The 15511-nt window shown below is 40.8% G+C and overlaps 1 protein-coding gene across 1 annotated transcript; it reads right to left on the bottom strand.

Moving 5' to 3' along the window:
• Positions 1–13848: 13848 nt before the first annotated feature.
• On the bottom strand, positions 13849–14375 carry LOC100406056 (Tctex1 domain containing 2). Its single transcript, XM_017975210.4, is given in 2 exon segments — positions 13849–14013; positions 14015–14375. Coding segments are annotated over 2 exon segments (390 nt in total). The 5' UTR covers positions 14326–14375; the 3' UTR covers positions 13849–13934.
• Positions 14376–15511: the final 1136 nt, after the last annotated feature.

Here is a 15511-nt window from a genome sequence, read left to right as displayed (position 1 = left end):
TCCCCATCTTGAGGGCTGTCAGGTGAGACAAAAGGCTGCGGGCTGAGTCACTGAAGCAACAACAGAATGCTAAGCAGAGGTCTGCAGTTTATGAGGACATTGTGCTGTCTGTTTCCATGTCCCCATCAGTCTCTGTGTAAGCAATAAACTTGCTGCAATTGAGATGCCTAAGAGGAGCAGAGACCTCTGCCCATATTTTCCTGGAGCTAAGCCTTTGTTTTAGCTCCTGATGAAAAACAGGTTTAACCAGCCACCTTAAGGGCGCCATTGTATCTTTGAAATGTAAAATCTTTGAAATGTAAACTACTATCACAAGCCCCCTTAAACTGCTTTCTGAGCGGATATCACAAGCCCCTGATAACTATTTTTTATGGAGTTTCTATTTCCTTTCTGTTTACCCCTTTCTTTTTACTGAGATAAAGTAAATGTAAACAAGAAAAAGGTATAAAAGCTGTAACCCACAAAAATAAATTTGCTGCGTTTTGACCGTAATTTTCACGCAGCCCTCCAGACTCCACTTTTCTATATTTTTTCACTTCCGTGCACTCTCTCTCTCAGGTTGAACGAGACATCTACGTTGGCGATCTCGGGGAGTCCCGCTGGTCGGTAGTCCCCCGGCAGATGTGCCGGACCCCGACAATCCTGGCCAACATGGTGAAACTCCATCTCTACTAAAAATACAAAAATTAGCTGGGGGTGATGTCATGTGCCTGTAATCCCAGCTACTCGGGAGGCTGGGGCAGGAGAATTGCTTGAACCCAAGAGTTGGAGGTTGCAGTGAGCCAAGATCATGCCACAGCATTTCAGCCTGGGGGGCAGAGTGAGATGCTTCTCTAAATAAATAAAAATAAAATGGATGCCCTGTCCACTTCAGGCTGAACTGGCATTCGCTCAGGATGCAGGTTCCATACTACATTTGATACATGTGGCAGGACAGTGGGGATCCTGAAGGACAGCTCTTTGTGACCAGCTCTTTGTGTCAGCCATCAGGGATCTGAATGAGCAGGAGGTGTGCGTGTAAGTAAGAGGATTGGCTTTTCCCTTGGATTCAAGAATGGGGCAAACGGGGAAGCTACAAGGTGAGACAGACCTCCCTGCACTCATTGTGTTTGCTCTAAGTTCGCCTCCAGCTGTGATGGGAAAGGCGGTGTCCTGGGGACACCTTGTAGGGTGAGGAGGGAGGCTGCTCAGGAGGAGGTGGTGCGGTGTCCCTGGCCTCACCTTTCCTGTCTTGCGCTTTCCTGCTGGGGCTCTGCTCCTGGCTGAGGAGGGCCCTTCCTCGCTGTCTGAGGACCACCTCGTCTTCAGTGATACAGAAAAATGAACCCAAATTGGCAACTGAGTCAAGACATGAGCCAAAATTGAACACTTTATTGTGCTACTTCAAATGTCTCATGGAACAAGGAAAGATCTATTAAATATATGAATAAATACATTTAAAACATCCCTTTTAGGAAGCTGAAGGTCAAACTTCAGGCTTTCCTACCCAAGATTTAGTAAATAAAAATACAGGATGCTCTGTTGAATTTCTGATAAATGATGGGTACGTTTTTGTGTAAGTAGGTTTCATGCAATATTTGGAACATGTTTATGTTAAAACTTATTTGCTGCTTATCTGGTATTTAAACAGAACTGGATGGCCTATATTTTATCTGGCACCCTACTTTGTGTGTAACTTTTCAGCTTTTTCGGCTTTCCAATTAACTTGTGACCAAGAGACAAGGCAGGCAGCCTATAAGCTGTACAGTCTTTTGGGTTGATGAAAGGAATGGGAAACACTTTTGTTAAGTAATGGAGGAGAGCAAGTTGTGTTTTCTTCTTAGAAGTTTATTTATTTATTTATTAAATTGAGACAGTCTTACTCTGTGGCCCAGGCTGGAGTGCAGTGGCGTGATCTCCACCTCCTGACTCAAGTGATTCTCCTGCGTCAGCCTCCCTGGTAGCTGGGATTAGAAGCATGCACCACCATGCCTGGCTAATTTTTGTATGTTCAGTAGAGACCGGGTTTCACCACATTGGCTAAGCTGGTCTTGAATTCCTGACCTCAAAGAATCTGCCTGCTTCAGCCTCCCAAACTGCTGAAATTACAGGTGTGGGCCACCCTGCTGGGCCTCTTCTTAGAAGTTTTATAAGTTGACCTGTTTCCTCTCCATTTCACACATGCGACCAGCTTGTGCCATTTTACCAATTTGTTTGGTCCCTGGAAACACAGTGAGCGATGTCTGCAGTGTAAGGGGTTCCTGGGAGCCTCAGAGTAGTGCTGGCACCTGGATCCAGCTGCAAGGGCTCTGAAACCTGCAGTAAATAATCGCAGCACCCCAGGAAGGCCCAGCAGGCACTTTTGACAACTTGGTATATAAGGCTCACCTGGAATAAGACCTCATGGGTATGTCACTGTTGTGTGGCACCAGGCTGGGGAGGTGCTCAGACTGCTCCATTGCAGACGGGCAGATGAGATTCCTCACCCGACACCCAGGAAGGCTGCTGTCATCTCCAGGACTGTGCTTCAAAGGGGTGAGATAGACCGTCCATCCCACTTCTGGAGCTTGGCTAGCTGGTTTCACAAGGAGATGTCAAGATCCTGCTTGAAGGAAGTGACATTCCAGTCAGCAGTGTACTGGGGTGAGGGGTGGACATATCTGAAAATCTGAAATGTATTAAAGATCGGCATGAAATGCAAAACCCAGAGGATTGTAGAGGAAGATGTTCAAAGGGCCATGGCTGCACCACGCTCCCCTCCCTGACAAACAGGGGTTTCAGGAGCCCAGGGATAGCAGATGAGAGGGCACTTCCTCTTGTTCCTCCAACTCTCTTTTCCTAACCTCGATTCAGCTATATCTTGCCACCAGATCTAGACCGCACTTGGAATTCTGTTTCAGTGAATGATCCCATATTTGCTTGAACAAATGTTGATGTAAAACTTGGCCAGGTCCTGGCCCTGCGTTACCTGCTGCTCACACCAGAGCTCATCCTAGAGTGCCCCCACCCCCCACAAGTTGGCCCTGGTCCCGGGGAGCTTACCTCAGCATTGCTATGTCCCCAACTGCATTCCCACTCCTAGTTGAGTCTCTCATTTCAGCTTCTTTTTTTTTTTTTGAAATGGAGTTTCGCTCTTGTTACCCAGGCTGGAGTGCAATGGCGCGATCTCAGCTCACTGCAATCTCCGCCTCCTGGGTTCAGGCAATTCTCCTCCCTCAGCCTCCAGAGTAGCTGGGACTACAGGTGCATGCCACCATGCCCAGCTTATTTTTTTTTCGGTATTTTTAGTAGAGACGGGGTTTCACCATGTTGATCAGGATGGTCTCGATCTCTTGACTTTGTGATCCACTTGCCTTGGCCTCCCAAAGTGCTGGGATTACAGGCTTGAGCCACCGTGCCCAGCCTCAGCTTCGTATATTCCCTGAATACATTCTGCTGCTTCGTATTGCACAGATGGTTTACATTTGCTTTTGTCTTTCCTTATCTTTATCCAGTTTATTTGAACTTAGCCTTTAAAAATCATTCTAAGCTTCAGTTCCTTTGGGAAGCTGACTTTGACCTTCCCTTCCAATTTCATCTGGTTGCCTGTGTGTGTGTCCAACTCATGTGAGCATAACGTAATATCTAATCCATTACACTACAAAGATTAATGCATTGGCCAGTCTCTTCCTAGACTCTAAGGCCTTCCTTACCTTGCTGTGTGTGTGTGGTGTGTGTGTGTGTGTGTGTGTGTGTGTGTGTGTTTCTTGGAGGTCTTAAGAGGCACTGAAAACTGCACATAGCTAGAATGGAGCTCATTATCTTTTCCTTCAAATCCTGTCTTCTTTTGTATTTTCCAGCAATGGTCGCCATGTTATCCACCCAGCAGCTCAAGCTTGAGTCAGCTCTGACCCCATGCGCTACAGCCGTTTTCAAATATGTCATTAATATCTTGATTCCAGCTCCAAGATATATTGTGAATCTGTCCGCATCTCTTCACATCCCTTGTCACAGTTTACTCTAAATTGGTGCTTCTCAACTGTGGGTGATTTTCCCCAACAAGGGACATTTGACAATGCCCAATGGACATATTTTTGGGTGTCATGACTGGGTGAGGGAGCTGCTGGGCAGGCAGAGCCAGGGACACAAAGCATGCTGCCACACCCAGTACAGCCCTCACAGCAGAGATCAGTGCGACATCAAATGTCACCGGTGTGTCTGTGGAGAAGCTTCGCTCTACACCACCCCTTCTTGCCTGCCCAGCGAATTCATCCAATAATCAACTCACAGCGTCCATTCTTGCTGCAGCTCTGACTTTTCTTCACAGGGCATGCTAGCCTTTATAAATGCTAATTTAACTATATTACCATTCTGCTTAAAATGCTAATGGTTTCCTAGTGTTTTCAAGATAAATCTCAAAATTCTGAACGTAGCTTACCAGCCTTGCATGCTGTGTTCCCTGCCAAGGTCACTGTCCAGCCTGTGGCTCTCTCCTTCCGCTGCCAGTGCTTCAGGACTGCTGGTAACTGCCTCTTTCAGTTCCCTGGCTCCCTCCCTCTTTACGTCCTTGGCGCTTCCTCTTCCTTTCATCTGGAAGTGTAACCAGGTGTCCCAAGTTCTTGGCCTCCCCTGCCCCATGAATGGAGGAAGAGGCCCTGGAGGTGCAGTGGGCTTATCATTCGTATAAATATCATGGACCCAAAGAGTTTTGCAGAAAGCGATTTATTAGGCAGAGAGAGAGAGAGAGAGAGACATAGATAGATAGATAGATAGATAGAGAGAAAGTAAGTAGAGAGAGCTCCCACACTATTGTGGCAGGGGATCCCAGAGAGGGAAATCCACACAGGTAAAGTGCAGTGGAGTTTTAACTTTGGGGTTATTCCTGCCCCATTCATGTTCTCATCCAGTGAAAGGAGTTCTTTCAAACTTCCTCTGGAGTGATTGATTTTTGACTCCGATATTGGATTGGCTGCTTGGCCCACAGTAGAGCCCCTCTTTCCAAGGCTTTTGGCAGGCTTTCTGAACAAAGGAAGCTCACCTGGAATTTACCTAGCTGGGGCCTGGGCAAGTTAGACAAAGAATTTTAGGTTCCCAGATGGGGAGGTGGATGGAGGCATGGCACTGGGAAGCTCTTGCCTTTGAAACCACGTGCCTTTTGGACCTGGGAAGAGAAGTTAACACAGTCCCTCAGAAGGCTCTTGCTTTCCTTTACCTCCCTTCACCCCTCTCCTCCAGCTCCTGCAGATTTCAGTGCAAAGACCCTCCCACTAGGGAGGCCTTTCTTCATTTCCCAGACTGTTTGGGAACACCTAGTGGCAGCACTGTAATTGTAATTAACCAGTGGTGTAACTGGTTGTTGAAAGTCTGAATCTTCTGCTAAAACATCAGCTCTGCCCAGAGCCTAGTGTGGGGCTTGCACCTAGTAGGGCCTCAAAGTTTCATGAGCAAATGAATGAAACGTGATATGTAACGAATACCACTTCTGGCACACAGTAGGTACTCAGTAAATCCTTCAGGAATGGCTGACTCTGTAAATGTCCTTGTCTCTATTTTATTCAACTTGATTGAGTGAAGAAGACTTTCAGAATCTGTGTCCAGTTCCTGTCCTAGCAAATCAGGTCACAGGCATCATGCTCTTTGGAGAGTCGTTTCTTCACTTTCCTTTGCTTTCAAATATATTTGTAATGACAAGTGAAAGTGCTAAAACCACTATTACCAGAGAGCAGCTGGGGATTTTCTATGGCTCTGACTTCAGACAGCAAATTTAGATGCTCCCTGACTCCTGAGAAATAACAGTTCCCATCCGTGCTTCATTTCCCATTCCTTTCACACTTACTTTTCTTAGACAGTCTTATTCTTCAGTATTCCTAGTGACATGTTTAACAGGCTTCCCGGTTTCTTGAGCCCACAAAGCAGAGCAGCCAAATCACAGAAAGAGTGACTTCTGAGTCCCAACTTAGAGTGGGCACCAAAGGCGTGGGAGGAGGAGCACAGAACTCTATCAGAGCTGGGGGAATCGTGTCTGGAAGGTCCAAATGTTCCGGGACCAAAAGCGTACAGATTTTTAGTGCATTTATTAAAAAGTTGTCTCAGTGTGAGTCATCAGTTTGTGAGGTACCTGCCAAAGAAAATGAGCTCAGACTGCATTAATCCAAGTATAGAATTCAGCAGGCAGAGAGGGATAGCTCCACTTTACTTTGTGCTGGCTAGCCACACCTGGAATAGTGCGCTCATTTCTGGAAGCCACATGTTTAGAAAGCTATAAATAATCTGGAACACAAAAGTATGAGTCAGGTGATGAAATGAAAAATATGCCAAAGTGGCAATTTACTGAGGGACTAGGGATGTTTCTCCTTTAGGAGGAAAGGCTTAGGGGTTATAAAATATGTCTTCAAGTGTATAGAGTGTAAAAAGTCTATCACATAAGACTTTTTTGTATGATCTGAAGAGGTTGACCCTGAAACAATTTGGCAAGAGCTTCAAGGAAGAGCTGCCCCCAAATCAAACTGATGCCAAAATGGAATTGTCTGCTTTAGCAGGTGGAGAGTATCTCTGTCACTGCAGATATGTAAGCACCGGCCAGATGACCACTTAGTTGGGTTGTGGTAAATGCAGATCAGGCATCAGGGGAATTTGGGGTTATGGGACCTTTACAATCCCTTCCACACTCAGATATTTAACAACATTTTTATTTTAGATTCAAAGTTTGTACATGTGCAGGTTTGTTACATGGGTATAGTTTGTAATGCTGGGAATTTGGGCTTCCAGTCCACCCATCACCCAAATAATGAACATTGCATCCAATAGGTAATTTTTCAACCCTCATCTCTCCACCTTCCCCCTTTTGGCCTGTTATTTTCCCCCAGTGTCTATTATTTTCATCTTTACGTCCATGTGTACTCATTGTTTATCTCCCACTTATAAGTAAGAACATGTGGCATTTGATTTTCTGTTTCGGAGGTATTTCACCTAGAATGATGGCCTACAGCTGCATCCATGTTGCTGCAAAGGACATGACTTCATTTTTTTCATGGCTGTATAGTATTCTATGGTATCTATATGTACCACATTTTCTTTATCCAGTCCACCATTGATGGACACTTAGGTTGATTCCATATCTTTGCTATTGTGAATATTACTGTAGATAAACAGAGAAGTGCAGGTATCTTTTTTGTGTAATGATTTTTTTTCCTTTGGTAGATACCCAGTAGTGGGATTCCTAGGTCAAACAGTCGTTCTATTTTTAGTTATTTGAGAAATCTTCACACTGTTTTTTGTAGAGGTGTAATTTGCATTCCCACCAACAGTGTATAAGCGTTCCCTTTCCTTTGCATCCATGCCAACAACTGTTATTCTTTGATTTTTTAAGTAATAGCCATTCTGACTGATGTGAGATGATATCTCATTGTGGTTTTAATTTGCATTTCTCTGATGGTTAGTGATATGGAGCATTTTTTCATGAATGTTGGCCACATGTACGTCCCCTTCAGAGAAATGTCTGTTTATGTCCTTTGCCCACTTTTTAATAGGGTTGTTTGTTTTTCTCTTTAGTTGTTTTAGTTCCTTGTAGATTCTGGAGGTAGTCCTTTGTTAGAGGTGTAATTTGCAGATATGTTCTCCCATTCCATAGGTTATCTGTTTACTTTGTTGATTATTTATTTTGCCATGTAGAAGATTTTTATTTTAATTATGTCATATTTGTCTATTTTTGTTTTTGTTACATTTGCTTTTGCAAACACAGACATTTTGTGATTGCAGGTATGTCCCTTAAAGGCAGAGCTTCATTTGAAGAGAAGAATGTGCGAAGAAATAAATATTTCATGAATCTTAATGATACAAGGATATTTCAAATATATTATTTTATCTGTTGTGGGCAGCAATTCCATGGAATAGATGTTCTCATTTTCAGAAGAGGATATTGTGGTTAAAGAGATTGCATATTTCATTTAGGATCACACAGATGAAGAAAGGTGGGATCTGGAATGAGCTTAGGTTTGAAGGACTCAAAAAGCTTGTGCTTATTCTACAAAATGATTCAATAAGCAAAATTTCTAGAACTTTAAAGATCTGTGAGGATCATTCTGTTGCCTTTTGCCTTGAAGTATGCTATGAGGGAAAGAGTTGCGTCCTGGAATTCAGGAGACTTGGGATTTAGAGCCAATTTTGCCAAAAACATGGTATGACATTCATCCTTGATTTTGTAAATGGTAAAATAGGGATATTGAGTGAAATGATTGCTAACATCTCTCTGTCTAAATTTAACATTTTATAGTTTTTAAGTGGTATTTGGTTAAGATAATTAAATTGAAGTGCACTTTTTTTCCTCCCAAAGTTCTTAGAGTCTTGTTTTCTGGAAGTATCACAACATCAAAAAAGTTAGAAAGAAAATCTCTTATGTATCAGAGGAAAGTGATAAATCACTCTTCTTTGTGTTACTTGCATAATTATTTCCTTGAAGTTTGAAGATCTTATAAAGTTTGTGAGGTTACAACATGTTTCTCCTATTCCCTTAACCATAGGCAGTCTCAGTCCTGTAGAACCACATTCCTAGACTCCTTTCTCTAAACCTCCCATTTCTTTGCTGAGCCAGCTTATGATAATAAGTATTGCAAAAAGCATCAGAGACAGTTGTCATCACCAAAATGCCATGCGCTTCTTTCCATTCTATCTTGCAGTTACATTGGTGATATATGACTAGCTCAGGCCAAGGATCTATGAGGAGAGAGGCAGTTAAAAGTAGGTGTGTTTCCATTCTAATTACAAGAATGTGATTAGAATCATGTTCTAATCACCTTTGGCAACTCAAAATCTCTTTCTCTCTTTTCTTCTCTATTGCTTCTCCTTCAGAAGCACCAGCAACAGCTAGTCAGTGCTGGGAGCCATAACTATATGAGTTCTTACATCACCATGATTACTGGAAAGAAGAGCGTGGTTGCATTCAACTCCATCCATGGTCATATGATCAGAGGCCAGGAATAACAAATCCTGCCCTGTCATCACATCTATTCCCTAAAGAAGGATTCCAGGAAGATACATGCAAGGTGCAATAGCAGAATGAGAATAAAAAATCATTTTATTAAAAAAAAAGTAGGTGTTTCTCCATGTCTGTCTTCTTCTGCCTTGACTAAGCTGGCAGCATGGCAACATGGAGAGTCTGGATACCTGAGTCACTGGATGGAGGAGAACCCGCTGACTGCTGGAAATGTTGAGTGAATAATACATAGCTTTTATCCAGACAAGACACTGAGGTTTTGAGTTTGTTGCCACAGCCTGTCATGACAGATTTAGTTCCTCATGTACTTCATATTGATTTTCATTACTGCTGTGAACCCTGAATATCCGAGACAGGTCTCAGTTAATTTAGAGTTTATTTTGCCAAGGTTGAGGATATGCACCTATGACATGGCCTCAGGAAGTCCTGATGACATGTGCACAAGGTGGTCGGGACAGTTGATTTTATACATTTTAGGGAGACACAAGACATCAATCCATATATATAAGATGCACATTGGTTTCACCCAGTAAGGTGGGACAACTCAAAGCACAGGGGGAGGGGGAGTGTGTGGCTTGAGGTCACAGGTAGGTGAGAGACAAATGGTTGCATTCGTCTGAGTTTCTGATTAGCCTCTCCAAAGAAGGCAACTAGATATGCATTTATCTCAGTGAGCAGAGCAATGACTTTGAATAGAATGGAAAGCAGATTTGCCCTAAGCAGTTCCCAGATTGACTTTTCCTTTCAGCTTAGTGATTTTGGGAGCCCCAAGAATTAATTTCCTTCATGTTTCCCTCCTTTTCTTTTTAAAATCTCTGGAGAAAGCATTTTAGAAGAAAATGAGTCTCTGATCTCAGATTTTGTCTGATCTCTCATGGCTAGGATGGTTTCTTCCTAGACGGGTAGGTCCTGACTTATTAGGAAAGTTCATTTTTAGCAGGTTGTGAAGTCTTATGTCCTATCAAGAGAAAACAGGGGGAAGAAGGGAGAAAAACAGCAACAAACAAAAGAACTATCCTGGAAAATCGATATAGTCCACATTACTCTGAAGTCCACACATTAGTAGACAGGTGTGAAAGTGGCTTATGTATGTAAAGAGGTTTCTGTTCTTTTTTTCTGAAGTTTAAGTTGCAGGGCTTTAAAAAAGCACAGCTTAGTTTTCAGTGATTTAAAATTGTGAAAAAATGAGAGAAACATGAAAAGAAAGAAAAAAGTCAGAAACATTATTTTAGAGACTTGTAGCCAGGAAAAATTATAATTCAGTCCAAACTGTAGAAAATAATAAAAAATTAAAAAACAGGCAAGACTAGAATCTAACAAGTGTAATATAGTTTTTGAAACATAATTTTTCACTCTCCAGCTTCTCATTTTTACTAAAGATGGTGGGACCAACTTGCTTTGTTATACTTGACCAGATTACTTGAATAAATGCAGCAATAGTAATTATTTTTCACATAGGCTTTTAAATTGGCTTTGATGGAATTTTGCTCCATAGAAGAAATCTCAGTTAAGACTTTTTAAAAGCGGAGCCCAGCCATGGGTTTGTACTGTTGAATACCTATGAGTTGGGCAAATTCCTCTCCTTTTGAGGTAGCAAGATAACTTGGACCTCCTTGATTTGTCAGTTACTTTCTTTATTAACCACAGGTCAAGAAACCTGTACAGGGACTGTGTAGACAAAATATGAGTCCAGTTTTCCCAAGGGGCTTTTATTGGCTCTATGAGTCAAGTTTGATTCCTTAAAGGAAAGCACACCATTCCAGTCAAAGTCTTGTTAAATAACCAGTTTCTCCAATTGTGTTCTGTTACAAAATGAAAACAGATTCTTATTGCATTTATACAAATAACTACATTGCAATAAGTTAAGAATCCTCACAAACAGTTTCCAAATTCTGGAGAAATCAGGTAGAGAGAAACAAATGTGCTCTAAATTATGTTCATAGGAGTGTACTTTACTTAATTGCGAAAAGCTGTCAGTAGCTCAAAAGTTTTCTTAACTCTGAAAAACAAAACAAAAAATCAGCATGTTTTAAGCAAAAAGTAAAAAAGCTTACTTCAGTCTTCTGTTAGTTCAGTCTGTGCTGTTAATTCCTGTTGTGCTTGATATTAATGAACATTTTAGCTTTCCATGAGTCCTGAAACTTTTTCTCTATTCTGATGTCACAGTCTCCAGTGTTATCAGAAATGTGCCTTTAAGAGCACCTATTGGAGTTTTATAGCTGATTATAAAACCACCTTTTAAAGAGGACCAAAACAAGACAACAGTTGTCCATGGATGACCCAAAGTTCTAGGGCAGCCATAGTCAAAGACACAATTGACACAATGAAATTTGTTATTTCCATGGTAAACAATTTAACATAACAATTATAATTATTACTGATAATGTACACTAAGTCATATCAGAATTATGAGAGTTTCCCACAATTTTGGAACACATGTCAATGATATGTTTATACAAATACAGCCCAAAGAAAGTCAAACATCATTTCATATTTAACAATGCTTCCTGTATAATTTTTATACTAAATAAGCCAATTATATCATTTTTGGACTTTAGGGAAACTAATAACTTAAACGATTAATTAGGTCAGAAAAAGACATAATTTATAATTTGATTTTGGAAAATTTGTCAAATATCAAAGGTTTAAAACACTTGATATCATAAAATTGGATAACAGGTCATTGTAAAATAAGTCATTTAATCAAAGTGATATTTCAAGGTTTTCATAAAAAGGCAAAAACTCTCATTATTTGAGAGAAGACATTTAATTTTCCAAACAATAAACACTAATAAAAACAGGATAAAGCCAATTTGATTTGTTTTTCAAAATATTATGAAAAATCTATAAAATTTTTAACCTTGACCATAAGATATAACTTCCATAAGCCTTTTATAACCTTTATAGACTTTATTAAAGAGTTGATGAATGCTTCAAGAAAACCTTGTTACTCTGACACAAGGGCCAGTATGCTGGTCTTGCATCAGTGTGCCTTTGACATTATGGTGAATTTATAGAGAAACCATACTTACTTTATCTCTCAAAATCAGCCCTTGCAATCTCACACACCTGCATGCTTCATGAAAGTCCCTGGGTCTTGAGGAGTTGAATAGCTTTAATTTCTGTCTCTCGTGATTGCAGTTTATTTTGATTGGCATCTTCTACTGGGCCTGAGGATGAGGACTTTTTTTTTTTTTGAGACAGAGTCTCACCCTGTTTCCCAGGCTGAAGTGCAATGGCACGATCTCAGCTCACTGCAACCTCTGCCTCCCGGGTTCAAGTGATTCTCCTGCCTGAGCCTCCCGAGTATAACTGAGCCTCCCAAGTAGCAGGGATTACAGGCGCCTGCCACTATGCCTGGCTAATTTTTTGTATCTTTAGTAGAGACGGGGTTTCACCATGTTGGCCAGGCTGGGCCTGACCTGGTGATCCACCTGCCTCAGCCTCCCAAAGTGCTGGAATTACATGCATGAGCAACTGCACTTGGCCAAAGATGAGGACTTAATTTCTGTTAGTATTTAAGATTTAACAGGACTTGGGTGTCGTTTTTAGATTCCAGGAGTCAAAGCCCTGTAACACGATGTCACAGGGACTTTAAAAGCACATACAGAAAGACACATGGATGTAATAAACTTAATTAAAAAAATTTTTTTTAGTTTCAGTTATTTTTCTAAGCAAACCAAACTTAATAATAATGGCAACGTAATTATTTTGATAAAACATAACATTTTTTAGGCCATTTACCAAAAGTCAAAAGAAAAGATCTTCTGCAGTGCACAGAATATTTTGATGGAAAAAAAACCATTTTCTTTAGGTCTTTAAGGAAACATTGTTAACATTAGGCCACAACAAACAGAGCCCAAGGGGAAGCAAAGTTTACATGAGCTGAAAATGAGTTGATGAAGAGTGTTACTATTTCATATTTTTTTCCCCAGTCATTCGGCTTTATTTCAGTGCTCATTTTTGGTTCCCTAAGAGCTGCATGAGTACTAGGCTTCACCATGTGACTGGGGGCTCCTTGGGAACTGGGTACCCCTGAAAAGAACTAAAGACAGGAATCATACTTCTCTTTAACTAAAGACAGGAATCATACCTCTGTGGAAGGCCCAGGCTGAGGATGAGGGAAGGAATAAGTCCCAATGCCCCCGGAGAGATAGGAGTGAGAAGCTTGGGTACAAACTCCCAGTGGCCCCTCAAGGCTGGCATCCCTGGATCTTGCTGGAGAGAGCAGTCTCCTGGGCCAGGGTTGTTCTAGCTTGTTTCTCACTGTACCTACTCAGGAGGCCTAACTGTGTTAACAGGCAGCCAGAACCTGCCTACTAAAATGCCTGTAACCTAGACTGCGCCTCAGATTGTGGCCCTGCCTCTAAAGAGAGCGCCGCAGCCTGGGAGCCACTTGGCCCTGAGAGTGAGCAGAGGCTCAAATACACAGCATGAGGCTTATAGTCCCTGTCCTCTTCCCACTACTGGAGACAATTTAACACTGGTGGGAAGGTAAGAGGGGCCAGCCCTCTATCCTGGCTATTTCACAATTTTTAAAGGGGGAGAGAAAACCAATGGTGAGATGCAATTAAAAGTTCAACTTTGGGTTAAAGAAAAAAATTATAATTTCCCTTTAAATTTAGAAAACCTGATCATATATAAGCTTTTATTAAAAAAGTTAATCCTCTTATTGTGACTTAACAACCTTTCACGACATGATTGGACTTACTGTTTTTTTCTGAACATCCCCCTTTCCTAAACAACCAGTCATTTCGTTTTAGGACTAAATTTACTGTACAAGGTTCTTTCTCATATAAAATTATTTCTCTTCAAGCTTTCTTACCAAAAAATACCTGTTTTTTCTATGACTTTCTTTACATCTTTCTTATTGCTTGGATTCTGTTACCTTGTTTTATTTTTATTTTTTTTTGTTGTCAAACTACTAACATCTTTATTTCATCAAGATATTTAACAATATTAAAAAGATCAGGTTTCTTCATGGTCACATCTTTTCCCAGCTTTTCAAAAATCTATTCAGTAGTAGAAACAGCCAAATGCTGCTACAATGCAGAATAAACTGTCAATACTCCTTCACCTCTTTGTTCTCCAGTCACCACTTGCACCACCATTTTGTATCGGTCAAACCCCATTTCTTTTAATTTATCTTTAATGTTTTCTGATAAATGTTTTGTGAGCTGCGGCGTCTCTTCCGGAGCATATTCAGCGCTTGCCAGTTCCTGCTTGAGCACAGCATGGATGCAGTCTTTAACCACAGAGGGCCTGAACCTCTGCTGGAAAACAGGCCGCAGAACATAGGTGTTCTCGGGCTCCGCGGAGTTCTCAGCCTCAGACACCACGTCGCCCACCGAGGACACCGCGGCAGGCGCGGCCATGGCCGGGCTTCTCGGTGCGGGCGCGGCTGGCGGCGAAGGCCTGGCGGGTGCGTTACCTTGTTTTATACATAAACTTTAAATAAGCTTTGAATTAGAAAAAATTTATTCACCATTTTTAAAAGGACATTTTTTGTTCGAAAAAATGTTTTTCTATAATATATTTTATTGGAAACTAGCCAAATAATAAAATATCTATTAAATTTAATATAACTTTAGATTCTAAATTATGACAAGTTTGTCTACAAGTATTTATCCCATTACATTTACATAATTATTTTATTTTAATCATTTACATAGATTATTTATGGAAAACACAATAATCATTATTTAAGGTTGTGAAACTACCATTGCAAAATTATAACTGAGACAGTGAAAACATCTGACTTAACTGACTCCATCTTGCTTTTAACCTTCCGGCTGTCCTTGTTCATTCCTGGGCATAGGCCAAATTAACTTTGGGAGGAACTTAGTTTATAGTTTATCTTTGAAACAAAGACGATAATAGTCCTTTCCCAAAACAAACCTCCTTATTGCCTGTGGACTAGACTGCCTAAAGCCACAAGATTTGAAGTTTTGGTAATTTTACCAAATAATTCAAGATGTAGCTATTTACATTAAATCAATATCTATACCTTATTTATTAAAAATTGCACAAGCAAAGATCATTCTATTTTGGACTGAGTTTACAGATTTGTAACCCCTATGCAAAATTGGGACAGCTTATAGTATTTGGCAGGGATAATGATAAAATCCCTTGATCAATAAATGCCAAAAAAAATGTATGCTGGCAGTTTTAAAGACATCCCTAATACTACTTTACCAAGAATTTTAAAGCTAGCTTCTTTATTAATGATTTTACTTAAGTAATCTTGAAAAAAAATTTGACTAGTCTTTCTTTTTCCTGATAAAGTATTTCACTGACGCATTTAAAAAATTTTTAAATTTATATATATGTATATATATATATATTTTATTATACTTTAAGTTCTGGGATGCATGTGCAGCTTCGTTACATAGGTATACATGTGCCATGGTGGTTTGCTGCACCTGTCAACCCATCGTCTAAATTAGGTATTTCTCCTAATGCTATCCTGCTCCTAGACTGCATCCCTTGAGAGGCCCTGGTGTGTGATGTTTCCCTCCCTGTTTCCCTGTGTTCTCGTTCAACTCCCACTTATGAGTGAGA

The sequence above is a fragment of the Callithrix jacchus genome, chromosome 11 (genome assembly GCF_049354715.1).
Source record: "Callithrix jacchus isolate 240 chromosome 11, calJac240_pri, whole genome shotgun sequence".
Classification (NCBI taxonomy): domain Eukaryota; kingdom Metazoa; phylum Chordata; class Mammalia; order Primates; family Cebidae; genus Callithrix; species Callithrix jacchus.
The sequence above is the reverse complement of the archived record's forward strand: the minus strand, read 5'-3'. Positions and strand labels throughout refer to the sequence as shown.